At 34.9% G+C, this 22,640-nt stretch overlaps 2 protein-coding genes across 3 annotated transcripts; both read right to left on the bottom strand.

The window, feature by feature from the left end:
• Positions 1–10: 10 nt before the first annotated feature.
• Positions 11–14,321, bottom strand: FASN1 (Fatty acid synthase 1). Of its 2 annotated transcripts, none has more exons than XM_034322682.2 (10): positions 13,991–14,321; positions 8,905–9,112; positions 8,453–8,806; positions 5,226–8,374; positions 4,702–5,152; positions 4,265–4,628; positions 2,336–3,822; positions 1,329–2,254; positions 1,011–1,247; positions 11–937 (listed from the first exon to the last, which is right to left on the bottom strand). In XM_034322682.2, the coding sequence occupies exons 2-10, from the start codon at positions 9,014–9,016 to the stop codon at positions 836–838; spliced, it is 7,182 nt and encodes a 2,393-aa protein (XP_034178573.2). In that variant the 5' UTR covers positions 9,017–9,112; positions 13,991–14,321; the 3' UTR covers positions 11–835. The 2 variants fall into 2 exon arrangements, with proteins under 2 accessions (XP_034178573.2, XP_034178581.2); XM_034322690.2 differs by lacking the exon at positions 13,991–14,321 and adding an exon at positions 9,204–9,662.
• A 1,438-nt stretch (positions 14,322–15,759) lies between these two features.
• On the bottom strand, positions 15,760–22,543 carry LOC117603570 (dynein regulatory complex protein 11). Its single transcript, XM_034322904.2, has 10 exons — positions 22,027–22,543; positions 21,565–21,775; positions 21,223–21,500; positions 18,690–18,999; positions 18,347–18,631; positions 17,996–18,240; positions 17,521–17,808; positions 17,351–17,443; positions 17,151–17,268; positions 15,760–17,079 (listed from the first exon to the last, which is right to left on the bottom strand). The coding sequence occupies exons 1-10, from the start codon at positions 22,528–22,530 to the stop codon at positions 16,934–16,936; spliced, it is 2,478 nt and encodes an 825-aa protein (XP_034178795.2). The 5' UTR covers positions 22,531–22,543; the 3' UTR covers positions 15,760–16,933.
• Between the last annotated feature and the right edge of the window lie 97 nt (positions 22,544–22,640).

Here is a 22,640-nt window from a genome sequence, read left to right as displayed (position 1 = left end):
AATGGTTGCTTTCAATAAAGCATTAAGTATGTTGTGTGCAATCAATTGTGAAATTGTATAAATATATATAGAATATATATTAATATTTATCATTGGAATGTTACATCTTTTTATTTTATTTGGATACATCACTAAAAAGTATAGAAAAGTCAGAGTGACAAAATTGTAAGAGATATTTCTTGCTTCGTGATATTTTTTGTTAAATATTTTTGTACATATTTCTTCTGTGTAAAAATGACATGGTTTCTCAGAAATCTAGATACAAAATGACACTGAACAAAATGCACATGTGCACTATATGTCCAAGTAATGGTTAATTTGTCCACTATAAACCATTACAGAGACCTATAGTAGATATTTCTAAATAGAGTTTAAATTTAACTTAACTTGAATATTTATATTTAAGATTTGCTAAATATTTATAGTAATACCCATTTGTAGTGTACTTGAAACTATTATAGACTACAAAATACAAAAAACACTAAAACTATTTTTTTTTCTTTTGTTTTGATACACTTCTCACATTTCACCAACTTTAAGATATTTATGATTAAAAAGTAGAGAAAAGGGCTACATAATTTAATAATGCAGATGATATAAACAATGCGTGTAGAAACCTGAAGGAAGAAACGTTTGTACAAAAGGAACTTTACAGAAAATTATGTAGAAATCATATTAAATATTAAATATTAAGTTTTGATGATTACTATTAATATCATTGTACATTAAAACTTTGTGGAACGTTTCTGTGTAACACTTATATACATTTAAGTAATGATATAAATGTTACAGAATATATTCTTATTCTTTACATTATTTATAATTGAAAATAAGTTTACGTTTGTAACAGGGATGCGATTTTGGATGCACTATCTCCTACCAAAATGCTTCTGTGATTTCCTGGCAATGTTTTCACAGTCACAGTCTTTTTACAAAGCTATAAAAAGAAAGTGGAAGAACATATTACAAATAGATTAAAATTAACGTTTAATATAATAAATAATAGTTACCTCTGATATACCGTAGTCGCTTTCCGAAGGGAAAAAGTTGTCTTCGGCTTTAATTAGTAAAACGTCTCCATTGTACGTAGTGCTTGGTTTGTACATATAAGCTGCATACAATTTTTTATGGAATAAGACACTAGCAATCTTTAGGTCTTCAGCCTTTATTTGCGTACTATTTATTAATTGCACCATTTTATTAAAAACTTTTTCATCAGTGGGTTCAGCTTTCAATATGCCATATGCCTAGAGAAAGTGAAAAATACGTGTTATTATTAAATTTTAATGTAACATATACAATATATGAAAATTGAAATATATGTATACCTCACGCATGCCAATCTTATTATTGAACTGTATGATAAAGAATGATAAAGCCTTTCGGAAACTATCGTTAATCACATCCTCGTCGTCGTTTTCGACAGCTCTTTTTCCAATTTCTACAGAATGTAACTTTACATAGTCTGGAGAACCGTCGATAAATGTCACAACTGCTTCCTGCCCAGCTTTCTGTAGTTGAATACTCATTTCAAACGCAATACAACTTCCAAACGAGTAACCAACTATATGATATGGTCCCTTCTTTTGAATGGTTTGTATTTTCTTAATATAGAACGCAGCTAGATCTTCTATACTACTTAATGGAGTATTTTCGACACATTGCAAGGCCCAAGCAGGTCGATTCAATTCACTGGCCAATTCTTTGAAGGGGGCTGCTATTCCTTCAATGGCGTGAATGAAGAATATAGGTATACCCTTTGAATTCTTCGTCGTCAGTTGCACGACAGATTCCGTGGGTATAATACTTGCAGCATCGGCTTGGAATAAGAAATCTATGCCGATCTCTTGCGAGACTGTATTAGAAGTACTTGTTATTTCTTCACCCACATCAGTGTTCAGTTTCATTAATTTTTCGAATGTCAAACCACGAATGTCTTGTGCCGACAATGTTACATCATAGCCCCTTTCAAGAGTCTGCTTGATTTCTGTTCCCATAAGAGAATCCATTCCAAGATCAGCCAGACTAATAGCGGGATTAACGGATTCTACTTTCTTAATGCCTAAAATATTAGCAACCGCTTGAACAATGCTAACTTTGTTCGAGCTGTTTGCGTTCTTGCGTTTATCTGCTAAAACAAAGGAACTTAGAATTGGATGCGGTTGTTGAAGGAACACATCCATTGTTTCGAGACAGCTTTGTATACGTTGTGGCAAAGTACCGCCTACTTCAGTATCGTTATTACCCATTGTTTCTGTAAAATAATAATAGAATGAGGTGATATTTACTCATAGATAAAATTAATTTCAAGTGCAATAGAACATGTGCAATATACCTAAAATTAAACCGACGTCTCCAATAGCTCCCCATTCAATAGCCAGACCAGGTAAACCGTTTGCTTGTCTTTGCTCCATTATTCTTTCCATAGCAGAGTTGGAAAGACCGTAGTTCGTTTGACCTAAATTACCTCTTCCGCTTGAAACGGACGAGAAAACAACGAAGTAATCCAATGCAGAGCAATATTCCCGGGACACTGCGTCCAAATTTTTAGTTCCAACTATCTTTGGTAATGACGATATAACGAAATCACGTTCTTCAAGATTTTCAAAAAGCGCGTCGCGTAAAACAGCCGCCAGATTGAATATACCACCGACCGGAGCAATTTTATTACTTTCCAGGATCAGTTGTTTTGCCCCGGCAAGTGTTGTTACGTCTGCGGTGGAAATCGTAACGTGTACACCCATTTCGCGCCAGCGACGGACGCACAACGACTGGAATCCTGTGCGTATTCCGGATCTTGAGGTCAGAACTATGTACTTGGCGCCGCGAATGATCATCCAGTCTGCAAGTTCTAAACCAAATCCACCAAGACCGCCGACCAGTATGTAGGACTTATCTGGGTTCATGTAAATTCTTGGAATGGCTGCGACCACCTTTGGCGACGGCTGTACGACCTTCTGTTTCTCTTCGTCGCGAAGTTTCAACAGAACTTTACCAATGTGTTTACCCGTAGCCATGAATCTGAAGGACTGTTCAATCTGTTGTTCTGAGAAAACGGTCGATGGAAGAGGACGCACAGCGCCGTTCTTGATACCTTCTGAAACCAGTCTTGCTACTTCTTTCCTTTCTGGACCGTCAGTTTCACAGATAGCGTCCAGAAGTATTCCATGGAAAGAGACGTTCTTCAAAAATACCGACATTCCTAAAGATGCATCATTGGACAGATCGAATTTTCCAATTTCAAGGAAACGACCGCCGATAGCGAGACACCTTACGCTGGCTTGTAACTTTTCTTCGGCCAATGAGTTAAGCACTATGTCAACACCACGGCCGTTGGTTTCGTTAAGTACCAATTGTTCGAAGCTGGTGTCTCGAGAATTGCCGATGTTTCGGTCGGTCAATTGAGGGAATATTTTCTTCAAGAAATCTCGTTTCTCTTGCGTTCCAACAGTTGTAAATACCTTGCAACCTGCGTGCAAAGCTATCGCGATACTTGCTTGCCCTACACCTCCGGTACCAGCGTGAATCAAAACAGAGTCGCCGGGTTTTAGACCACCTCGGACGCAAAGAGAATAATAACTTGTCGCGTAAGCGACTGGGATTGTAGCTGCTTGTTCCAAGGTCCATTTGTCAGGGACCTCCCACATAAATCCAGGATCAGCTACGACAGTAGTTGCCAAACCGCGTGCCGGTACCATAGCCATGATCCTTTTACCTTTCGAATTGCGACCAGAAAATTCAAGGCCCAAAATACAATCTTGATTAGCTAAATTTCCAGGAAGAGCATCGGGTGGTAATTTTCCAGTTGCCAGCATAACATCTCTGTTAACATTAAATGTTGCATAATATAATTAGAACCATGTTTACTAATATCATATACAGTGGCGGCTTGCGTATAGGCACTGTGGAACTGCAGCACCTCCTATTTCCACTTCTTTAATTCTTTCTTTATACTTGGACAATATATAATCCTTAAGCTTAATGTCAGTAGCCATCCCCCAGTTTATGAAAAAGATAGAAAAATCTTTGTATGGAACTGTGCGCTTCATAGTTCCAGCGGCGTGGTGTTTAATTGTTGTGCGCATGCGCACATAGGAAGCTGCGCGCGAGGCTGCGCAGTAAAGAGAGCACTGAGAGCACTCCCGCAGTGCCGGTTTTTTAAAACAAAGGCTACAAATTTTCTGGAGCAGCATCCCCACTAATTTTAGCTACGAGCCGCCACTGATCATATAGTAATTTATCAATTCTCAGAAATCAAATTTACCTGAAGTTTAACGGTGCATAGTAGACATGGCAAAATTCTGTGTTCGGGAAACTTTCTGGTTGGTAGTAGCTCAGTGGACTTTCGATCCATCGTAAGCTGCTTAAGTCACCTCTGTACAATGCGTTGATGTATGCATGTTCAACTTGAAGAGACGATACTCCGCTTTGTTGATCCAATCGCAGATGACGATAGCTTCCCCAATGTCCTCCTTTCAAAACATTGGCTACCAATTGCTTGTTCAATTGTGAAGCATAAAATTTGTCAGTTAGACTAAATTTAGGTGCATTTTTGTCCATAATGAACACGTAACGTGTATTCCAACCACCCTCCTCACGACGCATGCAGTTCATGAATCCAGTCATACCTAAAAAAAAAAGAAAAATATTTATTGTAAATACAATATTTGATAAAAAATATTTAATACACGCGATACTTACCTAGTAATTCTTCACCCTGACCAACGAAGATAACATCCTGTTTACTGACTGCAGCTTTTTTCAAAGCTGCCTTAGCATTATCAAGCCATGCAAAGTTCTTCTCAGTCATTTGTATAACAATCACTTCTTCTCTCTCTTCTTTCTTTTTAAGTAACAAGTACGTCTTTCCAAGCAAAGACTGGCTAGCGACATAAATCAAACTTAGATCTTTTACTAAACTAGCATCATTTTGATTCGTTTCTTCAAGTAATAGAAATCCACCAGGCTTCAAACTGTTTGACAAATTTTTCAACACATTCAGTGCCTTATTAGATAACACGTTAGCCGCTACTACGAGATTCAGATCTTGACCAACTGGTCCATTATTCTCGTCGCGTGATACGATCTTCACATCTAATGACTCTAAGCTGGCATACTGGTCGCGCGAGGATGTGATCAATTGCATATCAACCTGTAAAAAAAAATGCAAAATTAATAAAATATCATTTTGCCGATCGTTTCAAACAAATGATTGTAACACTTACAACACACAGTGGTTCATAAAAAAATATGTCCATTACAGTGGACGCGAGAAGAACGTCTACAGGACGATTTCCAGCTACTTCAACAGCTTTAATTCTTAACCCAGGTATATTTTCTTGAACAAGTTGGAGTAAAATGGTAAGAGCATGGAGCTTAGCTCTTTCGGGATCCTGCGCGAATGGTTGAAGATTTTCATAAGGCACAAATGTGTTCCTGTCGTATTTGGGTGATTGAGATTGTTGTTTCTTTGAAATCAAGGATGCTTTCATTTTCCTGATTTCAATGCCTCCTGATTTAACGACACCGATGTTTGAATAAGAATAAACTGGAACACCTTCGTCTTCTTTGAAGCTCTTAACATATTCTAAATGAACCGTTGGGTTAATAGCAAGGTACTGCATACGTACTGGTACGTACAGTCCTCTCGAGTCGTTTTCTAATATGGAGAACTGAAGCATGGTGTCCATGTATGCAATCCAGTTGTCCCATTGGAGTTTACCAATAACGCCACGATTTTGGGCGGACTTAATCCCCTGGAAAACTCCGGTGTAATCGTATCCTCTTAATCTAAGTTCTTTGTAAATGTCATTCGGAGTCAATTCCAGCAAGTCGGGTTGATTTTGAACAACAGGCGCAGGAATGTTTAGCAACATTTTCTCGTCGTTTTCTGGGACGGATATCTTTCCTTTTACTACCGCAGATCCGTTTTCACAGATCTCAAATTCACCTGTTCCCATGAATATATTGATCAAAAACTTCACCTCTCCCTCCTTTGGCATAATGGTGGCTCGTTGGAATTGCACGTTTTCAAATACTACTGGCAACTTTTCGTAGTCGACCTTCTGTAACTTAGCAAAAGTCTTCCATACCAGTACCATATAACCGGTAGCTGGGAAAAGAGTTCTTCCATCGATGACATGACCGGCTAAATACGCGTCTGATTCCTTGGACAAATCGATCTTTATAACCATTTCTCCGGCGGATTCACCTTTTGTAGTGAAATCAGCAATACTCCATTCAGTGGAATGATCCCATTTAACGAGGGAGTTGATCATGGGTGTACCACGTCCAACTGGGTAACTAACAGGTGGATACAACTTGGACACTTTAGGTTGCGCTCCGGCCATGTACAATTTTCCAATATTTTCCAGGAAGAATCCTATGTTATTTGCATGATCCCGTTTGTGCAAACCAATGTTGGTCACAGTTGGGGGCAGAGATCTACGTAGAACTGCTTGCAACAGGCAATGCGGAGCAATTTCAATTACTATCGCATTTTCTGGAACATGAGCGAGCCCTTGGTGGAAGAGAACCGGCGACAGTAAGTTGTTCACGTGGTAAGCTGGAGAGCTGAGTTGCGCCAACGGGGTACCCCAAGCTTCTTCGGGTATAGAGGTGGAGATCCATCTTGCAGTTCTTTGTTTCGGGTTTGGAATAACCTTCTCCAGAACGGTGCGTAGTTTTGGACCAGCTGGTGCCACGTATTTGCTATGGAAGGCAACTCCAGAACTGTCTACAACTTTCGCAAAGATGTTCTGTTGTTTCAATTCAGCCGCGAATTTGAGGACGTCCTCGACTGGTCCAGAAATAGATACAGAGTCGGCGGAATTGTTACAAGCTGCCATTATGTTGGGTGGGCATCGTGCTTTGGTTTCCTCCCAGCTTAATCCCACAGCAGCCATACCTCCAGGTTCGAGTTTTGAATCCAAGATCATTCTTCCTCTCCAATAAGCGGCCAGAACAGTTTGCTCCGGTGTAAAGGTGCCATCGGCATAGGCGCATCCCAATTCTCCTACGGAGTGTCCAATGATACCGTCAGGTTGGATACCCAAATGCGCTAATAGATCAACGAGCGCAACTTGGATAGCTGCTATTGACACGAAAGAATGTACAACGTTCGCAAAGGTTTCGGTTGTTCCGTGTTGAATCAGATGCATCAAATCGATTCCTTCCGGTCTCAATGCATCGGCACACCTGTGTAAGCTTCGCTGGAATGTTTCAATAGAAAGCAACTCTCTGCCCATACCCGGCCACTGGGATCCCATACCAGAGAATGCGAACCAAATAGGACGTTTTTCACCAACGCACGAGTTAACTTCCTGGGTGTTAACATTTCCCATAACGGAGTATCCTCTGTAAAGGTGACCAGTTACAGAATTCGCGTAAATATCATGAAGGAGAGCAACGAATTCATCATCATATTCGTATTCTTTGGCTTTCTCTAGAAGTACTTCTACAGCTTCTTCAGTGCGTCCCGACACAGTGACGAGCTTCGGTAATTTACTATCTAAAACTGGTGATAACTTTGGTTTAGGATTGCTACGAAGAAGAATGTGAGCGTTTGCTCCACCGAAACCGAACGAATTAATTGCTACGAGTCCACCTTTCCATGGTGTATTCTTATCTATAACCTGTATACTACCATCGCTCAACGAGGGTATATCTTGGTTTGGAGTTTTAAAGTGCAAATTCCCCGGAATCACACCGGTCTCCATGGCGATAAACAATTTCGCCATAGAACTGACTCCACTGGCCGGTTCTGCGTGGCCCATGTTCGACTTTATCGAACCGAGCAACAACGGAGTTTTTCGACCTTTGCAGAATAATTTCGCGATCGAATTAATTTCCTGAGGGTCTCCAACTTTCGTGCCTGTTCCGTGTGCCTCGACATACACGACGTCGGCAGGGTTAACGCCAGCCTCTGCGTAAACCTCGCGCATTAATTTGTTTTGCATATCACCGCTGGGGAATGTGATACCCTGAACTTTGTTGCCATCGGTGTTCGTTTTCGAATGTACCACGGTAGCGTAAACTCTTCGGGCGTTCTTTGACTTTTGCAAGAAAACAACCGAGACAGCTTCGGATCTAACGTATCCTTTGCCATCGGCGTCGAAGGCTCTGCAAGTACCATCGGGGGACAGCATGCTTAACCTATGGAACTGAAGGGAAGCAGTAGGCTTCAGAAGAAGATTGCAACCACCGACGATAGCTGAATCACATTCTCCGGCACGTATCGCAGCAATTGCTTGATGCATCGCGTACAAAGACGAAGAGCAAGCTGTGTCTAACGCGTAACTTGGACCGGTGAAATCAAACGTGTAAGATATTCTGTTTGAAAACATAGCTCTGCAGCAACCGGTTAATCCGTATCCTGAAAATACACGTATTTTATATTAGTATTTTTTTAGGTATTGATAAGCATATTTTGGGTTGTGTTTAGTCTACCAACCGTTAACTAGTTCCGGATCGCCGGTCCAATATTCGTCTGATTCCGAGGAGGAAACACCGATGAACACGCCAGTTTTAGATCCTCTAATATCGTTTGGATTGATACCAGCATCGACTATCGCTTCGTACGTTGCTTCCAAAAGCATACGTAGCTGTGGGTCCATTACGTTAGCCTGTTTCGCGTGTACACCGAAAAAGGTTGCGTCGAACGATTTCAGATCTTTAAGTTTCCCAGTCCTCGTGGGAAGGCCGTACATGCCAGAAGGCCATCGTCGTTCGTCATCTGTGACCATGTCGATGCCTTCGAATAAATTTTTCCTAAATTCATCTACGTCTACTGACTCTGGGAAACGACCTGAAAAAAAAAAAAAAATATATATATATGTAGAATGTAGAATATATATGTATAATAATATGTAGAATGTAATTTTAAATTTAAAAGAAATTTCTTACCCGAAAAACCGGTAATGACTACATCTTCGCCAGTGCTGTATGGACTGTCGCCGTTCATCATGGTAGGTTCTCTTGTTATGGGGCTATTTGCACTTTCAAATTGGGCTGGCATTGTGATATATTATAATACGACTTTTAGTACGACCTTTCTTAAGAGTTCTTTACCTTTACAGAATTTATCAGACGCGAGAGCCTAGTGGACTGTAAGCTGAAAATGATACAATATCATTATTAACGACTGTGTTAATTTATTAAGGAAAGAAGATAAAGATAACATTTTCTTTGTTAATTATAGTTACAATTTTGTAAATATAGGACGACATATGAACACTATGTACGTGTCAGCAAATTGTATTAAATTACCACGGTGACTATCTCTTCTCGAGATGCGATTAATTGAGTGATTTCAATTGGATTCACTACGAGATAAATCCATTTAGCAGTGACTTTATTATGCGTCTCAAGATGCACTCGACACCCCTATCCCTACAACTGTTATTAGTATTTTTCATTTATTAAGTAATTTCTATTTCTTCTGCTTTGTATTTTTATTAAAATACGTGTAAAGATCATCTGTTTTCAATCGTACGAACCTTCACGCCGACTTCCGGAAACTTAAGAGGCAGGTGTAATGAGTAATGCGATTGGTTTATTCGATATACGTCAATGAAACGTACATCGGGAAATTTAAATACGCGAAAAATTTGAATAATTATATATATATCCTGAGTATGAAAATTTATTCTTTACGATCACGCGATTATCCATTCGTTTCATCAGAAGACATTAATGAACGCAAGATATGCCGTTGACCTGACCCCCTACCCCCCCCCCCCCCCCCCCCCGGATTATGAAACAAGTTTAATCGTAATATCATATATTTGAAATTTTTACATCACATCATTAACACAAGTTTCTGGTAACGTTTATGATTTTCAACTTATGTATGTATGAGTAATTGCAATCGGTATCGTACGATCCACTTGGTTTTTTAATTTTTATATCTCGCGATGAAATTTGCATGGAAACCAGACTCTTGTCAATACAAGAAAATTCATGGTCAAACGCATGATCTTAACTATCGCGTGACATCCAAGGAATAGAATCACTCATGAATTAAAGGTAAATTAAAAAAAATTAACGTCATTCGCGATGTCGCTTCATTATCATTCAACTTCAATTGACGCTTCAATGTTGCGTCGAAAGGTTATGCTTCGCATAAGAACTCGGAAATTTCTTTTTCAAATAAGTACATACCTCAAGGAAAATTTTCACGATACGTGACTATATAGTAAACTTGTTGTATCATATCTACCCGGTAAAATTATTACGAAGTATGATTTTCGAAAGAGAAACTTCTTCCTTTTAGGTTACATATTTCGAAATTTCAAGGTTACCGATATTTCTTTCTTAAATAGCACAACGTGTTTTTGTTATCATAACGTAATAGTTAACAGAATGATAAAGTCGGTCGTGTATCGTGTGTTAACCTTCAGATAACCTTTCGACAAATTGTTACTTAGAAAGTATTTGTATATGTAACGGAATTGTGAATGTTTATTTGTTTACCTTTGAATAGTACATTTCTAATGAACATTAGAATATTCTTATTAAATTATCTTACAAAATTATCAATAAATTATCATAACATTTGCATTTCCAAATAATTAAAATATTTTATGTTTATCTGTTATTCTGAAAAGAATAATTTAATAGACTGATATGTATATAATACGGAATAGATTACGTACTGTTTATGTAAATTGAGAAGTTTCGAGGTATCAGACAATGATTAAAATACATAGATTGTAAAGGTGATATTCGTAATATACACATATGTACATATATGTAAATTCTGCGATATGTTAATGTCTAATCAAGTACATTAGCAATGTAAGATTTTATAACTTTATGCGCAACTTCTTAATCTTCTGATATATGTCAAAATTACAAATTTCATCGCGTGGCCTTCGGCCGCGTATCAAGAATATTTCATACTCCTATTTCGAGGTTATCTTTTAAACATTCTTTTTTTCCCACAGATATTAGCGACAAGTGTCGACGGTTTTTGTCTGTCACGTGTGATAATGTCAAATGTCTTCGTATATCAAATATATTTTATTTATCTAGTTTTTTATCAAGGAAACTTCTTTCCTTAATCACAACTATATTTCATGGTTATTGACGGTTTTATACATCTTCAAGCCAGAATGATTAATACGTGTTAAAGCGTAATTTTATCATCACTAAACATTAAAGCGCATCTTTGAAGTTTTTATATGTGCATTTTTAATAGCAATGCAGTTTTTCTGACACGACAGCCTTTTAAAAATGTTAATAATAAAAATAAATCTGCTTACATTACATATCGATAGTCTAATATATTATGAAAAGTTTTTAACAGATAATTTATATATTCCAGATTCTTTGGAATATATAAAGAAACACGTGTCACAAAAATTATTCGTTCACCGTTTAACCTCTTCACTTAACAATTATAACAAGTGTATTTTGCCCGAGTATTTTCGGGCTTTTAAGTTAAGAGGTTAAAACAGAATACCTCATTTAAAATGACTTGAGGTTTCTCGAGAAGCTATATAAATTAATTTCCTAATTTAAAAAATTACAATTTGGCGAAATCGGAAAAGAAATAGTAAAATGCAATTTTTTAACTTTTTCATTTGAGCCTGTAATTAAAATTTAAAATATAACATTTGTAAAAAGTATGTTATGTGAATGCTGAAAATTTCATCTAGGTCGGACAATGCACTGAGAGTTACAAGTACTTAAAATTTCTGAAAATGGTGACTTTTCATCTAAGAACGTGACTAGTTATGTTCTTAGAAAAGTCGCGAATCTCGGAAAATTTAATTAATTGTAACTTCTAAGTGCATTGGCCGATCTTGATGAAATTTTCAGCATACACATAACTTATTTGAATCTACGAAACACATATCTTAAATTTTCATTAGAAAATACATAAGAAAGTTGAGAAATTACCCATCACTATTTTTTCTCACGGTTTAAACAAATTGTAATTTTTTAAAACAACAAAAGTACATATCTTAGTAAATTAATTTTTATAGCTTTTCAAGAAACCTTAAGTCATTTGGTCCAAGTTTAAATGAGATATTCTGTTTCAACCGTTGAGCGAATAATTTTGTGACACAATGTATGTAATTATTTTAATTTTATTCTAATTAAATCTATAATTTTCCTTGTTACTTAAACATTGAATATTTTAACGTTAATTACATTAATATAAGCCGAAACAATTATAAGGAAGATTTGACGACCAAGTGGTATCGTAGGTTATTGGGAAATTAATTTACATTCGTTGCTCTTTACGTATACAATGTGCTACGTAATTTATTACTTGCTACCCGCTTAAGAGTATCTTTTAATTTTCCCTGATGCTTAATTCGATTGCACAATCGATGGATAAACACAATTATATTCACAAATGAAATTCTGAAAAAAAGAAAAGCTGAACTGAATTCTTGAAAGATTATCTGTAATCCACGCGTTTTTAAACGATAAGGGCAATTAATCCCATCAGTACTTTCAGATAATATAAAAAAAGAATTAATAAAAACTATGCTTAAATATATGTACAATATTTTGCCCCCCTTTCTCAAACAAGATTTCTGACTTCGTTGTTGATATCTATTTTACCACCAAAGAAAATCATATATATATATTTCATGCTCCACACGTGACTCGAATAATTTCATCATATCAAAATTAAAGCAAAAAAAAGAAAAAATATTCTACACTTGGCGTTGGTTAGGTTCATGAGTCGATCACGTGTCGTGCGACGTAGATGTCTCCAAAACAAACGTTCCAATACATACAGACAAGTTTTGCTAATTTATTATTAAAATTGATGCTGATTCCTGGCATTTGCTGCTAGAAGGTACTTACGACATTTATCTTTTAGCAGCAAAATTTAAATAGGAAGCAGAAAATTTACTTAAAAAAATGATAAAAGTGAACCAGATCTGAAATAAAGTAAATTAAAAACATATAATAAATTATACTTTTAAATTTTAATGTCTCTGTCTTCTATTGTAATTAACAAAAAATCATTAACAAAAAATGAATATCTCATATTTAAATGCGTACATTGAACATTTTACATATTAATAAATAATGTTATATAACTTGCATAAGGATACTAGAAAAAAATCGTACGAAAGAAAATTCTACAGTTGACAAAGGAACATTATTACAATCACTCGTATGTCGGAAAATATATAAATAAAACTACTGCAGCTTGTGCGTAAAGATGCTGAGTATGCAACGCAGTAGTAACAATTTTCACAAGTCAGCCTGTAAACGTTCTGAAATTGCATATGCCTTAGCTTTACATATATCAAAAGAAAGATATGCCATCGTATGCATATTTTTGAATAGTGTCCACTTGCACGTGACACAGTGTTCAGGTGTTTCGTAACAATAAAGAAAAATATACAGTTATCCTACTGTATATATTATAGATCATCCGCTCGTACAGTGGAAAGAATAAATTAAGATTTGTTTCCTTGAAAAAAAAACAACATTCACGTCATCAATCTATTACGATTATAATTTGTCACGCAGAATGTGTATGAAAGCTTCGATTTTCTAAATTTTCAAATTGTTGAGAAATGATTTCTCACAAAGCAATCCAATGGATGTAAACACTTTGTTTACAGTAGTGAAGAACACGTGAAGTCACGGTCATTCGACACTGTGAGGCTTCGTTATTACCTTCCTAGAGATTTCTACGCGTATTTTATGACAAAGTATGGCAGCTAATAATACAATTGATTTTAGAGACTCTAAATGGTAATGCCAAGGAAGCCGTTTATTGCTACCGAGAAACTATAGAACGAATAAATATTACATACTTTATAGCGTACAATCTACAGAAACCGCATAGGTGACGAAGAAAATAAACATTGACATTATTACACATAAGACGTTAGATTTTTTTTAGATATGTATCACTCAAAGTTAACAGGAAACCTTAGAAAATGTATTAGATGGTTTCATTTACGGATTAGTTCTATTATTGTAATAAAATATTTATGCCATAACTCACCTCATACGTGGATATAATCCTGACAAATTTTGGGAACTCTTGTTTTCCTTGTCAGTCCCAAAATCCTGTTGTAACCGACAGTTATACACTATCAAAAAATTGACGTTTAATGAATTAAAGCGGACCTTGCCAACCGGCTAGATATTTCTGTATTGAACAAACAATGGAATGTGTACGATATTAAATAGAAAATGATCTTGCTGTTCGATGAATTTAATATTCGACGTGCTGTTTCTTATCGTCAATAACCGGTAGAAGCGTCGCGGGCACGTCACAGAGAACTGGCTAGCATCTAGCTCGTGAACATCTCGTTATTATTGAATTGGACAGACCCTATGGTCTGACATCAGACCATGTGGCGCCGACCAATAGGAGTGTACGCTTTTAGTACGCACGCGCACTAGAATTGACCGGCGTCGGTTCTGTTGCGAATATTCTGCTTTTCTTCTGAATTGCAGATATTCTTCTAAGTGACAGATCCATCATGTGGAACTTGACATTGTAAAGAGATTCGTGTACATGCAGTTGTCACGTGCTAACTTTTAAAATTTTTTTTTATGTAATATTTTTTTTTCCATCATCGGTACCGATAACCAATATGGAATCGTTTGCCGCTATGACATGCCGCTATAACAAAGCGACGCGAGGGATCGATACGTACACTGGCGCAGTAATACCTACGGATTTTCAAAACATTCGTAACTATTAAGCTTTCAGTCTGAAATACATTCAAATTTCACTCGAATGACAATGATTTTCAGCTATATTCAACCTGTTACATTTGAAATATTCGAAACTTTATAAATGGTGATCGTCTTATTAACATTCAAAAGTTATTTTTCTTCCGTAATGTTAAGAGTACGTCCCTTTCTTTGTAATTTTTTCATTACATTAATTATATTATAAAAAAGTATTGCGTTTCATCAATATCTATGATAACATAGATTAACATTTGATTTATTGGATATATTGGACTTATTTTGTTTGTTTCTTTCTGTTCTTTTGTTCTTTCTGCAGCATTATCCATCAAATTTGTAATTCCATGTTCAAAGATTTGAAAAAATGATTAGATTCCGCGCGGTATATCAAATGGTCACATGTTTTTGTTTTTACCCAATTAAAAATGTAACGAATTTAAGCACATTTTGATAAGGGAGAAATATTGTGCCCTCTTATTCCTCTTCCCTCTATCCCCTTTTTGATAACACTTTGCAGAGGTCTTTGCCACTGCTTTACTACAAGCCTGTTAACCGCGTGCTATACACGTGAACTGAAGAAAGAAACATATAATCCCCGTAACTTTAGACTTAACAAGACTTTTGTGCCATGATGGAATGCCAACAGAAGCATCCTACTTATCTCTGTTATAAAAGGAAGTTCGTGAATAATAAAAACGGGCCAAATTACAATTGTGTCGATTCTATATATTTATTCTTGGATCTTATATATTTATTCCTATCTCATGTTTCCCGTAATGATAAAATATTCGTTTAAATTTGACGAATTATAAAATATGATTAACACGCGGCTATGAAATGATTACGAAATTCGAATCTTACACGCGTTGCCGCTTTTTGAACGGCATCTTGAACAGTGATCACGTTATGTAATTTACTTACGTAAAATAATTTTGGATGCAGTTTTATGAGCATTTTTATACGTGATAGCATATGTATATATATTTATATGTAAAAACTATAGTGCTCGATAATAAAAAGTTTGCGAAAAAGCTACAACAAAATTTAACAAAAAAATATATAATACGTGCTAAAGAAAATTTACTAGTGGCTTATATATGATTAATTTTAAATATTTTAAGATACAAAATTTATGTTAAATCCGACTGATATTAAAAACTATTTGCGAATTATAAAATGAATTATAATTTCATGCCGATTTGTTATAATATGAGCTGTTATTTTTGAAAGTGGTATAAGTCCATTTTTTCATATATCGAGATATTTAAGGATTTTCGTTGCAATAGATTTAAAAATATTGGCAACCGTTAATCAATTCGGATGATGTTTTTAAGACTATAAAATTGTTGAATTTTATTATGCAATAATAATTATTAAAATTGTTAAACAAAATAAAAGATTCTTTGAGGTCCAATTGGACTTACACCACTTTCAATAATAACATATTATAAAAAATATAAACAAGAGTTAGGTTTAAGTCTATGTTTTTATAGACTTTGGCTTTACTGAAATGAATTTTTCAATTTAAAAAATAATAATTGAAGGGAAGAGATGCAAGTACACGCATACATAATCAAGTTTATCAAAAATGAATTTAAGTTATATTTAAAAAGAAAATATAAATAAACAAGTGTAAAAAGTAAATTACTTTGTTAAGATAACTAAAAATAAAAAAAAACTTTTTTGTATTTTAAACTTATTTCTCCTTTACACTTAGCATAGTGAAGTATTCATGGGAAGGCAGTTAACTCATCATATCGCTATATTTCTCCCTGTTTATAGGGCTTGAAGTTTTATATAGTGGACACATAGTAATTTTGCTGAGATGTTTAGGTTTTCCTTGTTTCCCAAATAAAAAAATTACTTTAAATGGAGCATTTTTTTTCATACTAGTCCACTGTATGTAAAAGATTTTGAGCGGTTCATCCCTTTTAAATCTGATCCAGCATATTTTCAGTCAATGTATAATTTCTCCATCCATATTCAAAGGCAAAGTTGCTTCTATTATTATTACGAATGGACTTATTCCACTTTCAACAAAAACATTCCTGCGATAATATTTTACAGTCCAACTTTTTCTTATTAATTTATGAGTATATTATCAAATGTACATTGATCTGTGGGAAGGAATCAGTATATAAAACTACCATTAACTCATTTTCTTTCAAAAATGGACTTATACCATTATCAAAAATAATGGCTCATATATGTATACTCATAAATCATTGAAATCGTCAGTTATGTTTTATTTTTCAGTAGGAATAAGCAAATTTATTCGTGTGGATTTTTTCCCTTTTTTCTTTTGCTTTTCATTTGCCTCTTTCAATTTTTGAAGCTCCTGTTCATGCATTCGTTGTTTCTTACGATATATCGGTGTTTTTGCGAGCCATGCTAGAATGAAAGTTCGATATTAATTATTTTAGGATAGAATTATTATATTTAATATAAAAATAGAAATAAACCTAAAAAAGCATCTTCTTCTTCACAATAGATCGGATTTTTCGTGCTTACTGCGTTTATTAATTCACCGTACGTCAAAGGATGCGTTTTTAATTGTACTATTCGTTTTGTCGTCATTACCTGTATTTCAATAACTTTAATTATGAAATATGTTAATAGAAGACCTATCAGAGAATTTATATAATTGTTATACCGATACTACCTCGTTGATCGACGTTAATACAGCTCCAATGGTAAATCCATCGCAAACTTTAGCAATAACAGATGTATCAAATTGTCTATTAATTCCAGAATACTATAAATTCAAAAAAAGTCATATGAAACATTTGAAATTTAATATATAGTACTATTTATACATCAATAAAACCATACTTTATATAATAAGTCCTTCCACACAAGAGACATAGTTCCATAATCTGGTCTAGGAATATATATAACTTTATCATAAGTCTGATATAAAAGTTTTTGATCTCCATCCCATGGTGAACCTGAAGTACCAATTAATATTACTCTATCTTCATTTGTAATGTTTTTGACTAATTTAGGGAGATCCTTTTTTAAACGTTTCGGATCTGTTTTATCTGTTTTTGCGACTTTTTTTGTAAATAGTTTTTCTGCTCCATCCATAAATATCACTGACGGTTGTAATAAGCGTGACACCTTCATATAAGAAAACATAATTATACAAAAAAAAGACGTATAATTATACAATACTTATACAATAATATGGGATATTGTAAAAATTTCACAATATTCCGTATTATCCTGGGTTTCGAAAATTAAAGTAGTCAATGCAAGTGCAGACATGAGTTAACTCGTGACCGGTCAACAATGTGTTAATATATACCTTTGATATTAAGTGGACAAGCATGATTAAGCCCGATTTTCCAGGATATTTTCCAGCAATATTAGCGGGCGTAATATCAAACAAAGTAGCTCCAAGTTCTGTACAAATTGCATTCACCAACATTTTTTTCCCACTGTAACGAGGTCCAGCTATTAACACTGATCTTACAAGAGGTGTCAGTTCTCTTAGAGTATTGTTTCCCAGGGGAAGAATACAGTATTCAGTTATTAACTGTCTTATATCTCCTATTAATACGAATTATTTCTTTCCATTAATTCAAAGGTTGAAGGTGAAAGATAAAATACTAGACTGATTCGATGAATTTTTTTAAATTAATATAAAATACTTAACCAAGCGTTGGTAAAGGATCTTTTCCTTTTTCTCTTAAGTTGTGATTTATGAAAGATTTTTCACCTTTAAAATCACCGAGTGAAATCTCTCTATGAAGCTTAATAATACCCTGAGTTAGTAATTCTTCAAATAAAGACTCTGTTGTTCTATCAGGTGTTAGATCTTTCTCTTTTCTTTTTTTATTCTTTTTTCCACTATGGCGAATTCGTTTTTGTCCTTTTTTTATACGTTTACCTTTAAAACCTTTATCTCTATCTAATGCATTTTGCAGGGCTTCAATGTCACCTTTAAATGCGAATCAAATATTAACAGTTTATGATATGTATTCGATTGGAAAGCTTACCCCTAAGTTCTTGATCCACAGTGATTCTAACTTCATTTTCTACTTCCTTAGCTTTATCACTTTCTATCATATCCAAATATGGAAATTGTGCAGCATTCATAGATTCGTCTTTATTTTTCCATACTTCTTGATATTCTTGACTAGCATGCACTAGTTCCGATAAAAAATTAGAAGGCATTGATTTGAAACCCTGTTCTGTCTCTTCTTCTGATTGTTCACCTTCGCTATCCTTCTTTGATTTTGACTTCTTAGATTTCCTGGACTCTTTTGATGACGCTGCTGTAGATTTACTGATAGTACTTTCAGTTCCCTAAATAAGAATTTAAGTAATTATCCCATTCTAAACTAGTATGTATAATACAGGATGTCCCAGGTTTTAATGGGCAAACTTGGGGAGCATATCCTACATGTGAAAATAAGAAAAAAATGTTATTTGAAGTTTGCTCAGAAACGTTTAATTACAAAGTTATAAGCAAATAAAGTTGGATTTGATAACGGCGGGGTAATTATGCACAAAAAGACCCCATTCGCCGATGACCTTGACCTTGACATATGTTGTCAAGGTCATGACCCTGAATAACGTTGGCCTTGAAAAAAGCGGCGGTCGCGATCCGTTCAAAAGTTACAAAGCATAAAAATTTTTTTCTTTTTTTCGCGTTTTAAGCAACCTTTTCCTATACATATAACCGCCGCTTGGTCATAGTACCGACACTGGTCGAAGAAACCATTGTGAAAAAGGGCAATCCAGATGTCCATCAACGGCTGGTGTGAAAGGCGAGGGTGCCTTTTGGTAAATTCTAACATGCATATATTGCTTGCCGGTCATAGTGTTGTTATTTATAAAAGTAGTAGACGACAAGCGGCAGTCATTTTTTGAATTTTGGCATGCGTGGCCGACCGCCTTACGGCGTGGCGGTCGGAATATTAATTTAGCCTAACTTAATCTAATCTAATACAAAATTAAATTAGTGAACTTGTTAATCAGTGAATTAGGTTAGGTTAGGCTAGAATGATATTCCGGCCGCCGTAATCTGTTTATATGTAATAATTGGTAATAATATAATTATAAAGCAGCAACTTTACATTTTTCCTAAATATTTTCAGCGTTTTAAAATATAATAACTTTCTATTCTACTTGCTTCCCGACAGAAGTGGTCAATTCTTTAATGTTTCGTAACTTTTGTACGGATCGCGACCGCCACGTTTCTCAAGGTCACGGTTACTCAGGCTCATGACCTTGACAACATATGTTAAGGTCAAGGTCATCGGCGACTGGGGTCATTGGTAATTATGCAGATGATTGATGACCTCGTCGATTTTGATGACCTTGAAATATATTGTCAAGGTCACTATTCTGAACAACTTTTCCCTATACATGTTACTGCCGCTCGGCCTTCGTTTTCCAGATATTTCCAAAAATAATTTTATTTCGCCGGTTCAAAGCCACATTTTCAGACATTTTTTTTCCTACAACAAACATGAGCCCTGCGAAGCAAAAAATAATACATCCCCACGACTTGAACAGTAACATATTAAAGCAACTACGCTAACTAATACCGATTCCCATTTTTAATATAATACATATAATTTAATATAATCGTTTCGCGTGGAAATTGTATGCGTGGAGGTAATTATTTTTAAATAATTATCTTCGTACTTTAAAGCGGAGGATTCCCGCCCCAAGAAATATAGCCCAACCATATCTGATATACCAACCAAAATATTTGGTGGTTTAAACAATAATGTTATCAACTGCATTTTTTGATATTATGGCAGATGTAGGTATTTCCAAATACATAATTATCAATAAAGCAGTGTATTACTAAATATTACATAGTGTAATTTATTTTTACGTATATCTCGGAAACTAAGCCCGAGCGGCGGTAACATGTATAGGGAAAAATTGTTCAGAATAGTGACCTTGACAATATATTTCAAGGTCATCGAAATCGGTGAGGTCGTCAATCATTTACATAATTACCTTATTAATACTCATCGGCAATTACGCAATTTGGGTTCATTTAGAAGTAGAAATGAATATCATGATGTTCGGTCAGCCTTAGGACAGCGACGACGCGCGGAAAGAATCTTAAGTTTGTTTGATAATACGCAGAGTATTCGACGTACTTCATCTCAATTACAGATACCACGAAATACGATTTGGAGAACATTGCGAGCCATCGAAAGGTTCGCATATCATTGTACACCTGTACAAGAATTACTTCCATCTGATTACCGGAAACGAGTTGAATTTTGTTACTGGTATGTAAATGCAGTAGAAATGGATGAATTTTTCCCATTAAGGATATTATGGACAGACGAAGCAACTTTTACAAGACGGGGCATATTCAATTTTCATAATAATCACGTATGGGCCCAATTCTAACTTTATTTGTTTTTTAACCTTGTAATAAAACGTTTCTGAGCAAACTTCAAATAACATTTTTTTTTATTTTCACTTGTAGGATATGCTTCCCAAGTTTGTCCATTAAAATCCGGGACACCGGAGTATAAGTGTAAATACTAATTTTACCTGCCTACTCAATATAATTCTAGATCCACCACTCTCGACAGATGGCAAATCAGGAATTTTTCCTGTTTGTTGAAAATAACTGTTAATCCAGTTCCGAACCTCACTCCTTATATTCTCTTCTATTATAGCATTTTTTTCTTTACGTATTCTTTCTTTGGTTTCAATCATCAAATTTTCATATAATTCTTGATATTTAATTTGTTTATCATATCTTTCTTGTCTAGTTCTTTCAGCTTGTCTAGCATTTTCAGTAATTACTTGACTTGGTTGAAGCATCCCTTTAAAAGTAACAATTATTTATAATTACATTTTATGTAAAATTTGTTTAGAAATAAGAGTCACCAATTAATAACATCTCCTCGAGACGTCTTTTTCGAATTTTTTGCCTAGTAACATATCCTCTCCAAACTTTTTGAATTTTTGTTGCAGCTGCTATTTTACTTAATTCATCTTGTATCTCTGCTTCTGTTTTAATTATAGACTTTTCTTTCATCCGACGAATCTCTTTCATAAATTGAAATCTTATTCGGCTTTGTCGAGCACGTTCATGAGCCTAAAATATGTTGGTTTAATTATTACCCAGATAGCACAGAGTTAAAACATCTTAAAGATATCTGTTCCAGATTTTCAGGTACGACGTTCATCTCGTACGTTTTTAAGATATCGTAAAGACGTCCAGGTAAGGTTGTAAAAAAATCAGACCTAAAATAGTCGTAAAATAGACGTCTTTAAGACATCGTGTGCTATCTGGGCATAAATATTAATAGAAACCTCTGTTTTTTCTAAATTTTGAAAAATTGATACCTGTATAAGTCTTATAGCTTCAGATTCAGTCATTTGTTTTAATGGTATTACTTCATTCAGAGCACCTATATTTCTAAGAGTGTTTTCTATAAATTTTCGCCTTTCATCGATCTCTTTCATGTTTTCCCGCTTAAAATATCTTGGTACTTGAAGTTCAATTTCTTGCGGTGTAACGTTCAGTTTCATTAGAATGTCATCGAAATAGCTATATTCCGAAAGATCTATTTCCACCAATTCATGTTTTAATTCCAATACTCTTCCAAGGCACGAGTCTAATAATTTTTTTATTAATACTCGTTTTTGCGGTTGTATTATCTGATCATAACACAATTCTAATTTATTACAGACAAAAATATATCTTACGTATAATTCCGAAGTCACGTTATGAGCCTTTTTACGATCTTTTTGTGGTTTAGCGTTTTGCAAACTTGAATCCATGTCAAGAAGTTCATCTAACATAGCTTGTGCGTTTTTCCAAAGTTCATCGTATGTTGTATTCGACATGATTAAACTTTCAATAAATGCTTACAATCAATTCCAATATATTCCTTTATTTAAAAATAAAGAGTACAGCGAACGATAATATAGAGAAACACTGGACATTGTTCGATTTT

Source organism: Osmia lignaria, chromosome 9, assembly GCF_051020975.1.
Source record: "Osmia lignaria lignaria isolate PbOS001 chromosome 9, iyOsmLign1, whole genome shotgun sequence".
Lineage (NCBI taxonomy): Eukaryota > Metazoa > Arthropoda > Insecta > Hymenoptera > Megachilidae > Osmia > Osmia lignaria.
This window is presented reverse-complemented; position numbering and strand designations above follow the sequence as displayed.